At 49.9% G+C, this 19,026-nt stretch overlaps 1 gene segment (V, D, J or C); it reads left to right on the top strand.

The window, feature by feature from the left end:
• Window positions 1-1,134: 1,134 nt before the first annotated feature.
• LOC122455192 lies at window positions 1,135-12,448 on the top strand. The segment is given in 6 exon segments: window positions 1,135-1,250; window positions 1,333-1,497; window positions 3,209-3,210; window positions 8,927-8,935; window positions 10,749-10,754; window positions 12,325-12,448. Coding segments are annotated over 6 exon segments (240 nt in total).
• Window positions 12,449-19,026: the final 6,578 nt, after the last annotated feature.

Genomic DNA, 19,026 nt, shown 5'->3' with positions numbered 1-19,026 from the left:
GACGGGGGAGCTGAGCTCTGCTCTCCAGCACTGCTGACTCAGAGGACCTCAGGCTCAGTCCAGGACACGGAGACCCTGGGCTCGGGAAAGCTGCTCTCAGTGGGGTTTTCAAGGGAACCTGCTTCCTGAAGAGGGGCTTTCCTCTGACCATGCCGCCCTCACACTGCACACCATTCACTCTGAAGGTTTACCTCCACGAGCCATGTGTGTCCTCTCACCACTGTGGTGGGGACTATGTTCCCTGAGCTCCCATCTCACGGCAGGGACACAGAGAGGAAGAAATAAGCACTTGGAGGAGGAGGGAGTCTGTGCAGAGTGACCAGGGGACCTGCCCAGCATGTTGGAGCACTAGGAGCTTCCGGGAGCTGTCTGTCCTCAGTCCTCGGTAGCCTTGGGGTCCGCAGTGTCCACACGCAGGGTGAGGGTCCTGAGGTTCACAAGCTCCTGCAGACACTCAGTTTTGCACAGGAAAATGTGGGACAGCTCACTGGGCAAGTCAGCCATGCTGGGAAGACGGGCTTCTCAGCAGAAATGACTAGTTTGTCCACAAAATTAACTGCATGGTTAGTACTTATGGACAAACCCATCTCCAGTCCAACTCTTCATTTTAAATTGTGTCAGATGAAGAAATGGTCTTGCCAGTTAAGGGAAATAATAAATCCTTTGGAGTTATGATGAAATTTAAAATGTACTGAGTTTTATTTGAATTAAATGTATTATTACATTCATTTTTGCTATAATGTTTTAATATCCCGTTCATGAACATAAGCTAATTCAGAAAGAATAATACATCAGAGTCCCGACAACTATGCAGACACAGAATCTAGGTGTGTATTTGACAAGAGATGAACCTCCATGTGATTACGCTCTTCCAAAAATCTGTGTTTGATATTTGACCACATTTTTTTCCTGACCAGCCCTTCTACATCCTTTCATTCCTGGGCACAGAGGCCCTGGATAAGGGGAGGGGGATGCCAGGAGGGGTCTGAGTTCTCTGAGGGCACAGTCAGCAACCCCCTCACAGTGTGAGCCCCAGGGACAGGGCCCTCCAGTCACTACTTTCTGCTTTTTATGCAGAGGCCCCTCCCACATGCAAAGATCCACTCAGGTCACAGGCTGGAAACAAAGCACCAGGTCACTTAAATTCAGGCTCCTCCTCAGGCTTGAAGAGATTTCAGGAGCGGTGACTCTCATCTGCTCGAAGATGAGCCCACTGTGGACCTTCCTCTTCGTGCTGTCAGCTCCCAGCGGTGAGTGTCTCTGGATCAGACATGGGCACGTGGGGAAGCTGCATCTGAGCCCGTGAGTCACGGTGTTTCTCTCTGTCCACAGGGGTCCTGTCCCAGGTGCAGCTGCAGGAGTCGGGACCCAGCCTGGTGAAGCCCTCACAGACCCTCTCCCTCGCCTGCGCTGTCTCTGGATTCTTACTAACCAGCTATGCTGTAGGCTGGGTCCGACAGTCTCCAGGGAAGGCGCTGGAGTGGGTTGGTGGAATAAGTCGTAGTGGAAACACATGGTATAAACCAGCCCTGAAATCCCGACTCAGCATCACCAGGGACACCTCCAAGAGCCAAGTCTCTCTCTCACTGAGCAGCGTGACACCTGAGGACACGGTTGTGTATTGCTGTGCAAAGGACACAGTGAGGGGAAGTCAGAGTGAGCCCGGACAAAATCCTCCCTGCATGGGCGCCCAGGACCACCAGGGGGCGCTCAGGACTGAGTAGAAAGCTGAGCCCAGGAGCAGGTGCAGAAGAGGCATTGGGTGGTGGGTAGCCTGGAGGGTATTCTTGTCAGAGAATCCCCTGTTCTTTCCTCCTCCTGCCCAGGAGGTGCCCCTCAGACCCTCTTATGTGTCCTGAGATCTCTCTGCTGTGGTTTATGTCACGTTCAGACAACTGTGTGTGTATATATGATTTATGTTTCCTTGAAGTAAGGATAGATTTATGCAAATACACACACATAATACTCAACAGCTAAGATTTTTTCTGCTTCATTTTTCTTCTTTCTAAGGAACTCAGTAAAACACTTGACCCTCACATTAACTTCAAACTGTTAATCATCCTGAAAGGAAACATGAGATATTTAAACACTTTAAATCTTTGTTTTGTTTTTGTACATGAGGAAGGAAGAGACTCAATGTCCTACTTTCTGTCAAACTGCACAGTGAGAATCTGGAGCAAGCAGTGTTAAAGGCTCTAGTGTCAGAGGTCCCCAGTGCTGCATATGCAATGATTCTCCTTATTCACAGATTCTGTATTGCAAACTCACCTACATGCTAGCTTTTATTAGCATCAACATAAGTATGTTACCTTGTGTCCTTATATAGATATTTACAGTATGACCAGTTCATTGAGTTGCTCAACACACACACATTCCAGTTGAGGTCAGTCAAGGTGATACCATCTCACCTCAACGTCTCTAAAGTCCACACTCCATTCTGAGCTTCTGTCTGGTTCATTCATGAGGGGAAATACAGAGGTCCTCAGGAGGATTTGTCCGTGGGGTCAGCATGGAGCCCACCACCCTCTGTGCTCACTCCCATCACAGTGGCCGTCACTGGTGCAGAGTAAGGAAGCAGGAGCTGTGCTGGGCTCAGCCCTGAGGAAGACCCACGGACTGAGAGGACGAGGAGCTGAGCTGAGACGGGGGAGGGGCAGGAGGCCGTCAGGACAGAGACTCTGGGTTCAGAAAGGGGGACCTGCCCTTGGATCTGGTTCCAAGCCATCTGGTAGACCCAGTGCTTTCCCACTCCACCCCCCTTGTTTTCCAACCATGTAAATTCAGAGGGTGCCCATGGGGATCCTGGGATGACCAGGGTGAGAGTGACCACAGCCTGTCTGGACTCACAGGAATAGAGTTCCTCAATGCAATTCCTCTTCAAGCTCCAGGGTAAAACCCACCCCTGGGTGGTGGGAGCTCACCCCTCTCTGCTCACACAGGGCTGAGGTCTCAGGGAAGGCAGAGCTGTGGTGCAGAAGACGAGGTTGTGGGGTCTCCTCTGCCTGGTGACAGCTCCCCAAGGTGAGGGTCTCAGGTTCAGGCACGGGTCTGTGGTGATGGTTGTCACTGCAGGTGACTTATAGGGACTGATTCTCCTTGTCCCCAGGTGACCTGTCCCAGAGCAGCTGCAGGAGTCGGACCCAGAACTGCTGAAGCCCTCACTGATCCTCTCCCTCACCTGTGCCATCCCTGGTTACTCCGTCACCAGTGGTTATGGTGGAAACTGGATCCACCAGGGAAGGGCCTAGAGTGGATGGGATGCATCTATTATAATGGTAACACTCACTACAGCCCCTCCATCAAGAACCGCACCTCGGGATTCTTGGGAGAGCCTGTGGTTTCCTGTTCCTGCCCGGGAGCTCCACCTGAGACCCTCTTCTGTGGCCTAATGTCTCACTGCTGTGGTTCATGTCACACTCAGAATTCCCACATATTGTGGGAATATGCATATATTTTTGCAGTTTTAATTTTTGTTGAAGTAGGATGCATTTTATACATACACATTTAATACTCAGGAATTAAGGATAAGTTTTTGGTACTTTTCTTCTCCTCAAAGAACTTCAGTACACCCCTGAGGTCCATCACCATTTTCCTGATGAGTCTGAATCTTGAAATTTATGAATGTTCTGAGAAGACACAGGGAATTTTTAATCGCTACAATTTTTGTTGGTTTTGTACGTGTTGAAGGAACAGACTCATTCTCCCTCTTTCAGTGAAACTGCAAAAACAGGTAGAATTCTGCAGTGTCCAGTGTTATAGGTGTTACTCCAGAGAGCCCCAATACTGCATATACAAACATCCTCATTATTCACAGATTCTGTATTTGCAAATTCACCTACTTTTTAGCTTTTATTAGCATCATAAATCATATACCATCATTTCACAGTCATTAATGGACATTTACAATGTGGACTGTTTTAAATCATCCAACACACACATATTTCTACTTGAGGGCAGTCGAGTCTGTGCCCTCATGTTTCATCCAATCATGTAAGTCAGTCTCCTTCATGTTCAGTTTAGAGACCTGCCTTCACATCTTAGTGACTTTAGCTGACAGTTTCCCTCTTTAAAGTGACCCTGTGCGTCCTCCAGAACAGGCTAGTGTCTGTAAGCACACACTGCTGCAGCTAACTTTAAATACAAAGCATCTTTCTCAGAAAGTTTCATTCAGGCAAGAATTGTACTTCTGGGCATGTGAGCTTTACATTGATGTCTCAAATATAAATATTATTTTTAAAATGGGATTCAGGTCTCAATTTTTGTTATTTGAGGTGGCCTTGAAAACTTGGTTCAGTTCCAAATACAGAGGGTAAAGTGGAGATTTATGGACAATGAGGAGATTGGATGGAAAGTGACCATGAGGAAACTTCAAGTTCAGGGGGACCTGGCTAGGCTGTCTCCCAAGGATTCTTGATAAATAGACATCAAGGTGATCAGAATCACCTGGGAGAGAGCAGGTTTAATGAAATGACTCCAGTATTGAGAGTGCTCAGGGGTCAAGGGTAAGAGTACTCACTAATCTGACTTAACAGGAGTCCTGATAAAACTAGGAAACGATGGACACAGAAACCCACAGGTCAAGACCTAGTTGAGAAACAAATTTCAGGAAGCCAGAGTAAAATACGATCAAGGTGTCCTTGTCAGGATTCTTATCTCCAATAACCTAGTTCTCTGAAAGTCAGAGCTTCGATCCAAGAGAAGATGAACTCCGTCTGGTCCTTCCCCCTCCTGCGGGCATCTCTGAGCTGTGAGCATCTCCCAGGTCTGAGGGAGGTGGAGTCATGTAGTGGCCTCTGTGAAGAGGGTGTCTCATGGTTTCTCCTTCCAGGGGTCCTGTCCCAGGTGCTGGTGCGGGAGTCAGACCAGGACCATTGGAGGCTCTCTCCTCGCCTGATCTGTCTGTGGATTCTGCATCACACAGAGTGCTCACTGCTGGGACTGGATCCCTCAGTCTTAAGAGTAAGAACTGGAGTGATGGGGTGCTTTGGTCCTGGAAACAGCGCAGCATAGAACATGTCTCTCCAGAAACAACTCTCCATCTACACAGACACGTCAGTTTAGCTCCATGAGGACCTAGGACACAATCCTGCGTTGCTGTCCCAGGACTCACAGGGAGAAGTCAGACCCAACCCATATAACCCACTCCAGTGTTCCTGCCTGCAGAATCCCATGGACAGAGGAGTCTGGTGGGCTACAGTCCGTGGGGCCTCAAAGGGTCAGACACGACTGAGGTGCCTGAGCATGCTCAATGCCCCCCGTCCCCCGGGTGAGCATTCCCTCAGGGCAGCATCTGCTGAGTCAGCTGACAAGGGCGCTGCCTCATCCTCTTCTGACTTCAGGTGTCTCCTCTCAAGCAGGGGTGGGCACTAGAGACCCTCAGGCATTTGTGCTGTGAGTTGTCAGGGGGCGACTGCACTGGTTTCTGACAAGGGGGCTAGTCTGGCACCTTCTTGTGGGGCCCCTGCAGGGTCCAGGTACTGCAAGAACAGGGGAACCCAGGTGTGGAACGGTAGGTGGAGTGGGCATGGCGCCCCATGCCTCTGTATGCAGCTATCCTGTGACATGATGTTAGCCCCCGGGGGGCTCCAGGAGGCAAAGGGACCCCAAGTCCTCGAGAGCCTCTGGACTCACTGTGAGTGTCAACTGCATCAGTGCAGCTGCAGCCCCAGGGAGGCGACGTCCAGGTGTTCTCATAAATTTCTTCCTTGGGTCTCTCTCCAGGGTGTGTGCATTGATTGAGGCTATTTCTAGAGATGATTAAAAGACCATGCTGTCTCTAGAAGAATACTCTGACGGTAGAACACAGTCTTTTCATACCAGACTAGAAACACTGCTAGGATTGCCTGTGAGCCCCAACAGGGGGTGCCCAGGACCCCAGTGCAGGGCTGCTGCCCAGGAGCATGTGGGGAGGGGGCTGGGGAGACTCAGAGACGGAGTCTTCTCTTTTCACAGAAAACAATACCTAGCAGGACAAGGACTGGTGAAGTTTAATATTGGGTCCTGATGAGAATACACAGTTCAATGAGGCCACAAGAAGTATGTGTGTATATGTGTGTGAGTGTGTGTGAGTGTGTGTATGAGTGTGTGAATGTGTGTGCTTATGTGTGTGTGTATGTGAGCAAGTGAGTGTGTATGTGTGTGCACATTTGTGTGTGTATGAGTGTGTATATGAGTGTGTGAATGTGTTTGAGTGCATGTGTGTGTATGTGTGTGCATGTTTGTGTGTGTGAATGTGTGTATGTGTGTGCATGAGTGTGTATATGTATGAGTGTGTGTATGTGTGCATCTTTGTGAGTGTGAATGTGCGCATGTGTGCCCTTGTGTTTGTGTGTGAAAGTGTGCATGTCTCTGTGTGACAGGTGTGTGTGTCTGTGTGTATGTGTGAATACCCAGTGGTGGCAGAGTTTGGGGAACACACTGATTAAGACGTGAAGATGTCTCTGTGACATTAAAGGCTGGTTCACAGTGAGGACTGTGTCCTGTGGGGCTGGTCCCTCACTGCAAGAGCTCTGAGTGCACAGGGGTCAGGGACATGGCAGGGACACACGTCCTCAAACAAGGATGAGGACACAGACACACAAATTCCCACTGAGTGTGGTCATGGGTCATAAGACTACTCATTCCTAATATTGCCCGTGTAGTGAGTGTAAAGTTTTCAGCCTCTAGAACATGCAGATGACCTGAGTTGTCCTAGATTAAATATAGATATTCTGAGCCCTGAGAACATCACCCACAACAGCACTGACTCTGCACAGCAGTCCTGGGGCTGAGCTGAGGAAGCCTGGGGCATCAGTGAAGGTGTCCCGCACGGCTTCTGGATACACCTTCAGCGACTACAACATGCACTGGGTGTGACCAGCCCCTCAACACGGGCTTGAATGGATGGACGGATTGACAGCAAAGATGGTGGACAAAGTATGCACAGAAGCTCCAGGGCAGAGTCACGTTGGCCGCACACATGTCCACCAGCACTGCCTACATGGAGCTGAGCAGTCTGAGGTCTGAAGTCTGAGGACATGGCTGTTTATTACTGTCTGAGACACACAGTGTGAACACCCACATCCTGAGGGTGTCAGAAACCCTGAGGGGCAGGGCGGCTGTGCTGGGAGAGGAGAGGAGAGAAATGTTGGCTCTCCTGACTTCTCGTCACCAGGAGTCCGGAATCTGAGAGAACAGATAATGCTCTTGTGGGACATGTGTTTTGGAGAAAGTTCTCAAGATAACAAATATATGAAAGAAAGATATGAGATACAAATTTCCCTCCAGGGGGTTATGGATTTTTGTTACATTTTCAGCTGGCGTATTGAGAGCCTCATTTTTCTTGGGAATGTTAGGTGAGACATTATCTGGGAATATTTAGTTAATGTCAAGTATGGGATTCTTGTTCTATAGAGTCCCCTGGCTAATTCTGTGATTCACTCCTTATTTTTAAAACTGTCATCATACTTTTAAAACTTCATCACCCCAAGGATGAATTTCTATTTCCCATTCTCTGCCAAGCAGCCCACACGTGGCATCCAGTCAGACGCCACGAGCAGAGCTGCAGACTCAGGGCCGACATGTACACAGGTCCCGCTCAGCCTGTGGCAGCACATTGCTCCTTCTGGACCACGGCCTGCAGCGCCCTGTCCCCAGGGGCTGTGCTTGTGGTCCCCTCGTAAGAGGGCGCCACGTGGGAGACACTGGGTAATGTGAGACTCACGTCCTGGCCTGTATTACTCTGCTGACCATTGTATCAGGTTCCCACACACACGGGGCTCAAATAAACACACACGTATTCCATTCCAGTCCACAGTCCAGAGTACGATAACAGTTTCACTGGATTGGAATCCAGGTGTGGCAGGACCACATTCCCAAGGCTCTCAGGGTCTGAATGCTTCTGTGCTCCCAGAATTCATGTTTGGAATTCCTGTGCGCCTAGGATAATGATGTTAGAATCGGGGTCCTAGGCGGGTGCTTAGGTCATGAGAGTGGAGTCCCTCATGAATGGGGTTGGAGTCTTTCTAAGAAGCCCCAGAGAACATGCCTGTCCCTGTCCACCAGGTGGGGACCCAGTAGGAAGCTGCCTGGTGTGAACCAGGAAGGGGGCCCTCCCCAGAAGGCAGCCTCACTGGTGTACTGACCTGGGGCTTCCAGCCTCCAGGAGTGTGGGAAATAAAGGCTTGTTTACAGACCACCCCAACTGAGCTCCTGTTATGTCCCCTGAATGGATAAAGTCAGGGACAATCTGCTTCGTTGCCGTATCCTGTCTAGAGCTTCACTGCCTGCATCCCTGGCTCTCAGCCACTTCCTTCATCTGCATAGTTCAGCAAAGCACTTTCCATCAGTGGTCACTTCTCCCAGGGTCTGATGCCCTTGCCTTCCTCTGATGAACATGGCTGTGGATTCAACTGGCGCCACATGACAATCCAGGAAAATCCAGGGTCTCAAGGCCTCTAACTTAGTCACATTTTCCTAAGTTCCTTATGCCATGTGAGATGACGTTCATAGACTCAGTGAATGATTCAGACAAACACAGTCCACCTTCAGTCCTGCAAAGACTCACATCCATCCCACAGGCCCATTACACTTAGCAAATCCCAGAAGGCCTCCAAAATGTCAACCTAAGAATTGACACTAAATTATAATGTCAATTATAATAAAGATTACAGAGCAATGGTGGTCTAAATACCATCAACCGGAAGTCCCAAATCTAGTCCTCTAACTCAGCTATGCGTGAGGATTTGTGTTCTATAATACAGCACTAAGACAGGCATATCTCAGCTACAAGGAGTTTCACTCCATAAAAAGGATGAATGTAAGTCAGAAGGGACCCCTGGTCCCAGTGTGCACGTGAGCTCAGTCCCTGCCGTTGTGTCTGACTCTTTGTGGCCCTATGGACTGTAGGCTGCCAGGCTGCTCTGTCCATGGGACTCTCCAGGCCAAGAATACTGGAGTGGGTTGGTATTTCCTCCTCCAGGGGATCTTCCCGACCCAGGGACTGAACCCAAGTCTCCTGCATTTCCTTCATGTCAAGCAGATTCTTCACTGCTGAGCCACCAGGGAGGCCCCACTGACCCCAACAGTGTTTAAGTCCATCCATGCAAACCCTACCAAGTTCAAGGTCTGGGAATAATCTTCTTTGGCTCCTGTTCCAGCCTCTGGGCCTATTGATCTGGCCCCTTACTTTCCATTCCTTTTTTTGGAAGGTGGTGCATGTTTGAAGCTGAGCACTTTCACCAGCCTGTTTCCTGCTGCTGGGATTTTGAACCATTGCCATGACCCTTGAGTAAAAAAACAATTGAGGATGGTGCATGATCCTTTCTGTTCATTGTTGAATTTGATTTATTAATAGTTTATGAGGAGCACTGCATTTAAATTCATCAAAGTATGTCTTGTAGAAGTCCCTAGAGAAACTTTCTGTTCCTAGACTGTTGCTCAAGAAAAATTTTTAAATTATTATTATAAAATTCAGTTTAGACACAAACGATTAGTCTGTTCAAGCTGTCTCTTCCATCTTGACTCAGTCTTGCAGGTCTTATAGTGTAGGAATTTGTCCATTTCTTCTAGGTTATCCAATTTGTTGGCATACAGCTGTTTGTAATAGTCTCATATGACTTTTTATACCTCTGTGGTATTAGCTTTATGTATCTTCTTCTATTTCTTATTTTATTCCAGTAACTTCTTTTTCCTTCATGGGAGCCTGGTTAAAGATTTATGATTTTCTTTGCCTTTGAAAAATGACAACCACTACAACAACAAACCAGCTCTTGATTTCACTGAACTTTTTCGCTGTTTTGTGTGTGTGTGTTCATCTCAATATCATTAATCTCTCCACTTTTTAAAATTTACTTCTTCCTACTGCCTCTGGGCTTCTTTGATCTTTGTTTTCTAATTACTTTAGGTAGTAAGTTAGGTGTTTACTTCCAGTTTTTTGTTTTTTGTTTTTTTTTGAAGAAGGTCGGTATCACTGTCAACTTTCCACTTAGAACTACTGAGCTGCCATGGATTTTAGAGACAGTTAGTCTGTCAGTCATGTCCTACTCTTTGTGACCCCATCCATGGACTGTAGCCTGCCAGGCTTCTCTGTCCTTTCTAAGCAAGAATACTGGAGTGGGTTGCCATTTCCTACTCCAGGGAATCTTCCCCACTCAGGGACTGAACCCAGGTCTTCAGCATTGCAAGCAGATTCTTTACCACTAGAGCTAAAATTGTCATTGTATGCAGAAGACATAACACTGTAGATAGAAAACCCTAAAGACTCCACACAAAACTACTAGACCACACTCATCCAGAGAGCACTGAACTCAACAGGTCAGAGTGGGTACCAGCATCTGGCTGCTCATGGCTTGGAAGTTGTTGGGGATTCTCTGGATCCCACTTCTGATGCCATAAACTAAACCCCATGATAGACCAACTGGCAGTGGATTTGGGGATGTGGCCTGCAGTCTTCCAATCCCGTGAGATGAGAACCATATTTGGATTTTACAGGTGGTCCAATGGGATCACAAGAGAAAGTGCAGGAGAGGACGGCCTGTTAGGTGAGGCACACAAGACCCCACTGGCTTTGATGATGGACGAAGGTGTTGAGCCGAGGGATGAGGACACATCTAGAAGCTCAGTGACCTGGATGCCAGAGGCCCACAGATCCAGGGTCACCCTCAGGGGTCCTGATCACGGTGCATGCCATCTGGGACATTTGATCCCACAAACTGAGGCAGAGTGAGGTGGGACCTCTCCCCAGAGCACATTCAGGTGTCGGGAAACAGGATCTGGTACAGAAGACATGCAGGTGCAGAACTGCTATCGCCAAGCCAGACCAGAAAGGGCTTTTCATAGACAGTAGGTTCTACCTCAGTCAGTGTTCAGGTGAGATCCCTGTGCCGAGGAAGAGCTGACCTGCCCCAGACGTGAAGGGGTGACGTCTCAGGGCAGGAGAGGGCCAGGGTCACACGGACAGGGTGTCAGTCAGAGATGGGGACGCACACCGGTCTTTTCTGGCTCCAGGAGTGATAACACCACTGATGGCAGCACTCACCACCTCCGGAAAACCCACCTAAAGTCCAGACACGCGGTGACAGCCGTCATCCCCAGTCTACATGCTCACAGCCGGAATGCAGGTGCGAGGCCACAGCTTCAGGGCCACAGGGAGACGGGGGAGCTGAGCATTGAGGAGCTCCTGGGCGCTGTCTGTCCTCAGTCTGCAGTAGCCTTGGGGTCCGCAGTGTCCACCCTCAGGGTGGGGGTCCTGAGGTTCACAAGCTCCTGCAGACACTGAGTTGTGCACAGGACAGTGTGGGACAGCCCACTGGGCAAGTCAGCCATGCTGGGAAGACGGGCTTCTCAGCAGAAACGTCTACTTTGTCCACAAAATTAATGCTGTGTTTAATTACTGTGAACAAACCACCTCTAGAGTGATTCTTGAGGTTATTTAAGCTGTTCAAGATGAAAAAACAGTCATGAAAGCTAACGGAAATATAAATTCTTTGGGAATTCTGATAAACATTAAGTTGGACCCATCTCCATTTGAATTCAGTGTGATTATTGCAAGTATATTTTTCTCTGATGTTTGCATATGGAGTAAGTAAACATAAGCTAATCAGAAAAGAACAAAAAAAAGAGTTTGTGTTTAACAAATGGCTGGTACCTGAATGTGTGGTGGGCATTTGTTGAGGAAAGGTAAACACCTTCATGGAATTAAAGTCTCTTCCCAAAATTTGGCATTGCTCCCTGACAGCATCTTTTTTCCTGACCAGCCCTTCAAATGATTTCATTCCTCGACAGTCTTCTTGGCATGGGGAGGAGGACCCCAGGAGTGGGCTGAGTTCTCTGAGGGCACCGTCAGAACCCTCCTCACGGAGTGAGGTCCATAGACAGGGCCTCCCTTCACTGCTTTCTGATTTTTATACAGAGGCCCCTCCCACAGGCAAAGATCCACTCAGGTCACAGGCTGGAAACAAAGCACCAGGTCACTTAAATTCAGGCTCCTCCTCAGGCTTGAAGAGATTTCCAGGAGCGGTGACTCTCATCTGCTCGAAGATGAGCCCACTGTGGACCTTCCTCTTCGTGCTGTCAGCTCCCAGCGGTGAGTGTCTCTGGATCAGACATGGGCACGTGGGGAAGCAGCATCTGAGCCCGTGAGTCACGGTGCTTCTCTCTGTCCACAGGGGTCCTGTCCCAGGTGCAGCTGCAGGAGTCGGGACCCAGCCTGGTGAAGCCCTCACAGACCCTCTCCCTCACCTGCACTGTCTCTGGATTCTCATTAACTGGCTACGGTATACACTGGGTCCGCCAGGCTCCAGCGAAGGCGCTGGAGTGGGTTGGTGGAATATGTAGTGGTGGAAGTACATACTATAACCCAGCCCTGAAATCCCGGCTCAGCATCACCAGGGACACCTCCAAGAGCCAAGTCTCTCTCTCACTGAGCAGCGTGACACCTGAGGACACAGCTGTGTATTACTGTGGAAGAGACACAGTGAAGGGAAGTCAGAGTGAGCCCAGACAAAAACCTCCCTGCATGGGGGCCATGACCACCAGGGGGCACTCAGGACTGAGTAGAAAGCTGAGCCCAGGAGCAGGTGCAGAAGAGGCGTTGGTTGGTGGGGGACCTGGAGGGGATTCCCTTCAGGACCTGTTCTTTCCTCCTCCTGCCCAGGAGCTGCACCACAGACACTCTTATGTGTCCTGAGATTTTTTTGTTGTGGTTTAGGTCACGTTCAGACAACTGTGTGTGTATATATGTTTTAATTTTTCTGTGAAGCAAAGATAGCTTTATGCAAACACCCACACACACAAACACACAAACATAACACTCAACAGCTAAATTTTTTTCTCCTTCATTTTTCTTCTTTCTAAGGAACTCAGTAAAACACTTGACCCTCACATTAACTTCAAACTGTTAATCATCCTGAAAGGAAACATGAGATATCTAAACATTTTTAATCTTTGTTTTGTTTTTGTACATGAGGAAGGAAGAGACTCAATGTCCTACTTTCTGTCAAACTGCACAGTGAGAATCTGGAGCAAGCAGTGTTAAAGGCTCTAGTGTCAGAGGTCCCCAGTGCTGCATATGCAATGATTCTCCTTATTCACAGATTCTGTATTGCAAACTCACCTACATGCTAGCTTTTATTAGCATCAACATAAGTATGTTACCTTGTGTCCTTATATAGATATTTACAGTATGACCAGTTCATTGAGTTGCTCAACACACACACATTCCAGTTGAGGTCAGTCAAGGTGATACCATCTCACCTCAACGTCTCTAAAGTCCACACTCCATTCTGAGCTTCTGTCTGGTTCATTCATGAGGGGAAATACAGAGGTCCTCAGGAGGATTTGTCCGTGGGGTCAGCATGGAGCCCACCACCCTCTGTGCTCACTCCCATCACAGTGGCCGTCACTGGTGCAGAGTAAGGAAGCAGGAGCTGTGCTGGGCTCAGCCCTGAGGAAGACCCACGGACTGAGAGGACGAGGAGCTGAGCTGAGACGGGGGAGGGGCAGGAGGCCGTCAGGACAGAGACTCTGGGTTCAGAAAGGGGGACCTGCCCTTGGATCTGGTTCCAAGCCATCTGGTAGACCCAGTGCTTTCCCACTCCACCCCCCTTGTTTTCCAACCATGTAAATTCAGAGGGTGCCCATGGGGATCCTGGGATGACCAGGGTGAGAGTGACCACAGCCTGTCTGGACTCACAGGGATAGAGCTCCTCAATGCAAATTCCTCTTCAAGCTCCAGGGTAAAACCCACCCCTGGGTGGTGGGAGCTCAACCCTCTCTGCTCAGACTGGGCTGAGGTCTCATGGAAGGCACAGCTGTGGTGCAGAAGACGAGGTTGTGGGGTCTCCTCTGCCTGGTGACAGCTCCCCAAGGTGAGGGTCTCAGGTTCAGGCACGGGTCTGTGGGGATGGTTGTGACTGCAGGCCACTGACAGGGACTGACTCTCCTTGTCCCCAGGTGACCTGTCCCAGTGCAGCTGCAGGAGTCGGGCCCAGAACTGCTGAAGCCCTCACTGACCCTCTCCCTCACCTGCGCCGTCTCTGGTTACTCCATCACCAGTGGTTATGGTGGGAACTGGATCTGCCAGCCCCCAGGGAAGAGGCTAGCGTGGACAGGGTGCATATGTTATAATGGTGACACTCACTACAGCCCCTCCATCAAGAACCACACCTCCATCTGCAGGGACACATCCAAGAACCAGTTCTCCCTGCAGCTGAGCCCTGTGACCACTGAGGATACGGCCGTGTGTCACTGTGCAAGAGACACAGTGAGGGGAAGTCAGTGTGAGTCCAGACCCAAGTCACCCTCCGGGGGCTCCATGACCACGAGCGGGTGCTGGAGACACACAGTGGTGTTGTGCAGGTGCAGGTGCAGATGGTGACTGACGGCTGGTCTCCTGTCAGGACCTGGGCTTCCTCTCCTTGTAGCAGTTTCCCTGGGGAACTTCTCTGCATTCATGACTCTGTAGGTGCCTACTCAGCCTCTGAGGCAGAATGGTGTGTTGGGACAGGGGACCATATCCCCACTGCACGAAAGGCACAGTCTCTTAGGGTCGCTTCCTCTTGTCACTTATGTCCGTTCTCTGGACATTTGGTGTAAGCCGGCTGAGTCCACAAGAGAGGCTCTGCGTGACTCAGCAATGCGGCTCAGCACAGGGCCAGTGAACGAGCTAGCCAGCGGTCAGCTGTGTAAGTGCATGCTGGACTCAGACAACAGAGGTGTGTAAACCCAGAGCCAGGGAAGAACCCCCCTAGGTGGTGCAAACGGAACTGACACTTCACTCACAACATCAGCCATAGTTCTCTCCATGGAGACGCAGCGGGACCTCCACGCCAGCCTGGGATAGAAGTTGAGTCTGCTGACACCATGCAGAGATGCAGGAAGCTAAAAAGTTTGTGTCGCCTGTGTTCCTGTATCTATGTCTATGATGTCATCAAGCTCACCTTCTATATCAACCTGGGGTGTGGGGTCCCACTGAATTTCCATGGAGAAACTATGAATAGTGCTATTAGTGACCTGTCACCTCTTTGAGCACCAACGGGGCATTCTTCCCTTCACTAACTGATAGGCTCTAGTAGGTGCAGTAGATTCTGTCATTTGGATGGTTTTATGTTACATAGAGGCCACATACTAAAGGAAGCTTTTACTAGTGAAAACAATTCCTACTTCATATCCTGAATTTTTTTTTAAGGTATGATCCACCAGAAGTTTATACGCGGATTAGTCTTTCAACGAGAGAGCACAATACATCTAAGGAATATACAGAATATTCCCTCATGAATAAAGAAGCCATTGTGAGCGCCCTCTTGGTGTTCAGCCATGTCTCCTGACTGTCTCATGGAACAAACGCTACCTTTTAGCTCATGGAACTTACTGATTTTAATAAAATCACTTATGTCCTAATGCCCACGTGCATTTCAGTCACTTCAGTCATGTCCGACTCTTTCCCACCCAATGGACTGTAGCCCATTAGGATCCTCTGACCATGAGAATTTCCAGACAAGAGTGGATTTCCATGCCCTCCTCCAGGTGATCATCCCTACCCAGGGATCAATCCCGTGTCTGGAGTTATATCCCACAAACATAACATCTGCGGTATTGGTAGGCGGGTTCTTTATCAATAGCGCCACCTTCAGGTACTTATGTGAGTCTCCTTCAGCAGAAATCACACAGAGACAAATGGAACAGAGTAAACAATGAGAAAGCGAAAGTCGCTCAGTTGTATTCAACTCTTTCAGACCCTGTGGACTATGTACAGTCCACAGAATTCTCCAAGGAAGAATACCGGAGTGAGTAGCATTTCCCTTCTGCAGGGGATCTTCCCAACCTAGGGATCAAACCCAGCTTTCCCGAACTGCAGGCAGATTCTTTACCAGCCGAGCGACAAGGGAATCCCAGGAATACTGGAGTGGGTAGCCTATCCCTTCTCCAGCAGATCTTCCAGACCCAGGAATCGAACCGGGGTCTCCTGCAATGCAGGATGATTCTTCACAACTGAGCTATCAGTTCAGTTGCTCAGTCATGGCTGACCCTTCACAACCCCATGGACTGCAGCATGCCAGACTTCCCTGTCCATCTCCAGCTCCCAGAACTTGCTCAAACTTATGTCCATCCAGTCGGTGATGCCATCCAACCATCTCATCCTCTATCATTCCCTTTTCCTCCTATCTTCAATCTTTTCCAGCATCAGGGTCTTTTCCAATGAGTCATTTCTTCAAATCAAGTGGCCAAAGTATTGGAGCTTCAGCTTCAGCATCAGCCCTTCCAATGAATATTCGGGACTGATTTCCTTTAGGATAGATTAGTTTGATCTCCTTGCATCCCAAGGGACTCTCAATAGTTTTCTCCACCACCACAGTTCAAAAGCATCAATACTTCGGTGCTCAGCTTTCTTTATGGTCCAATTCTCACATTCATACATGACTACTGGAAAAAGCATAGCTTGACTAGACGGAATTTGGTTGGTAAAGTCAAGTCTCTGCTTTTTAATATGCTGTCTAGGTTGGTTATAGCTTTTCCTCCAAGGAGCATGCTATCAGGGAAGATCAAACTGATCTATTGGGGAAGCCCAAATAAAGAGAAAGATCACAAGCTAATGAAACAAGGAGCCCAGATGTGGGTGTTCCAGGCTTGGTGAAGTCAGCAGTTCATGCACCCAGAGAGAGTGACCACTGTCCACAAGCATACCCACCTGTCAGCCCCTCCCCCAGGTGACCCACATGCACAGAGGTGATGACTGCATTCCCTGGTCACATGCAGATGTGGAAAGGGGCAGGGAGGAGGGGAATGGCTCCTCTGAAATTACCTCAGGAACCAGGAATCCCCATAAGATGTTTTGTCCTGCCTTCTGCCCAGCACTGGGTCACCATGGCCGTAACAATCTCCTCACCGTGAATTCCAGCCTCTGGCAGAGCTTTGGAATCTGAGCCTAAGTGTAAGTGCCCTGCTGTGTCCTTCACCCCTGTCTTTCATGTTAGTCAAGTCTATCCAGGCTCCTCTGACTCTTAGTGACATTCAATTTCTCCTTCTACTCACAATTCAAGGTCACCCTCAGCTGGTACCTGCTGGTTTCTGCATCAAGAGGTAGTGTGTATGAAAACTGCCATTTCCATCTTTAAAGCAAGGAAATTCCCCACACCAAAACTTTCCCTGGACCTAACAGAGTCCTAACATTTCAGGGGAATCCCCCAGCACAAAACCAGACAGGTGGGCAATCCACAGTCCAGGTGAGATCTGCTGATGGATGTGAAGCTCCAGGATGAGCACCTTCAGGGTAATTACTACAAATTCCTGCAGGACCAGCAATAACCACTGTGAGGATGAGAGATCCAGGGGGGGCCACACTCCATGGTTTGTGGGATATAACTCCAGAAACATCCAGGTCTTCAAATGAGTATTCATATTTATCTCTCAGGACACCTGACAGATGAAGGGAAGGCCAAGAGTGAGAAATGTTAACACCTACCCAGAAGGTTCATCAGATAGACCCTCCATGGAAGAGCTCTTCCCCCAGCATCTCCCAGGAGGTGAACAGAAGTTCTTGTCTACTGTAGACCTATGGCGGGGGCAGATCTCATGGTTAAGAGAAGGGACTGGCCCAGCACACTGCAGCCCAGGAGGTAGTAGAACGGGGATGGGCCAATACTGGAGACCCTGGCGAAGCTTACAGCCCAGACCTAGCTCTCCTGAGTCATGGATGTTCAACCTCAACAATGCAGGAAGCCCCTACCCACACTAGACACCAGGGACCTGGCAGAGCTATGATGTGCAGCCTCTTTGAGGAGGGGAGCTAGTATGCAGAGACCACAGCCAAATGACATCCACGAGGCAGCGTGCTGAGGCTCTGGTACCCGCGGCTGGAGACCAGGCTCGGAGCACCTGACTGCTGGCCTCAGACACTCTCTCTCTCCTGCCTGATCAAATTGGCCAGAATCCCTCTCCTGCTGTTGTGTATCTGAGGTGCTCAGGAATGTGTATGAAGGTTCCATCAGAGACTCAGAACAGCGGGCAGAAGCGGGTTGGTCACAGGGCCCTGCCAGAGGAGCTGTATCTGACTCAGCAGCGGGTCTGTCTCCCCACTGACGCCAGGTCCTGAGGTCCTTGGGCAGGTGGTCAGGAGGGACGGGGAGAAGCAGGATGGAGTCTGAGGATGGATGCACCCCGAGGCCGTCCTGGTGAAGAGATGTCCTGCCAGGGGACACGCACATGGCTGACCTAGCTTCTCTGCAGGGTGCTGGTGTGGCAACCCACTCCAGTGTTTCTGCCTGCAGAATCCCATGGACAGAGGAGTCTGCTGGGCTACAGTCTGTGGGGCCTCAAAGGGTCAGACACGACTGAGGTGCCTGAGCATGCTCAACACCCCCCGTCCCCCGGGTGAGCATTCCCTCAGGGCAGCATCTGCTGAGTCAGCTGACAAGGGCGCTGCCTCATCCTCCTCTGACTTCAGGTGTCTCCTCTCAAGCAGGGGTGGGCACTAGAGACTCTCAGGCATTTGTGCTGTGAGTTGTCAGGGGGCGACTGCACTGGTTTCTGACAAGGGGGCTGGTCTGGCACCTTCCTGTGGGGCCCCTGCAGGGTCCAGGTGCTGCAAGAACAGGGGAACCCAGGTGTGGAACGGTAGGTGGAGTGGGCATCGCGCCCCATGCTTCTGTATGCAGCTATCCTGTGACATGATGTTAGCCCCCGGGGGGCTCCAGGAGGCAAAGGGACCCCAAGTCCTCGAGAGCCTCTGGACTCACTGTGAGTGTCAGCTGCATCAGTGCAGCTGCAGCCCCAGGGAGGCGACGTCCAGGTGTTCTCATAAATTTCTTCCTTGGGTCTCTCTCCAGGGTGTGTGCATTGATTGAGGCTATTTCTAGAGATGATTAAAAGACCATGCTATCTCTAGAAGAATACTCTGACGGTAGAACACAGTCATTTCATACCAGACTAGAAACACTGCTAGGATTGCCTGTGAGCCCCAACAGGGGGTGCCCAGGACCCCAGTGCAGGGCTGCTGCCCAGGAGCATGTGGGGAGGGGGCTGGGGAGACTCAGAGACGGAGTCTTCTCT

Source organism: Cervus canadensis, chromosome 17, assembly GCF_019320065.1.
Source record: "Cervus canadensis isolate Bull #8, Minnesota chromosome 17, ASM1932006v1, whole genome shotgun sequence".
NCBI classification, from domain to species: Eukaryota; Metazoa; Chordata; class Mammalia; order Artiodactyla; family Cervidae; genus Cervus; species Cervus canadensis.
This window is presented reverse-complemented; position numbering and strand designations above follow the sequence as displayed.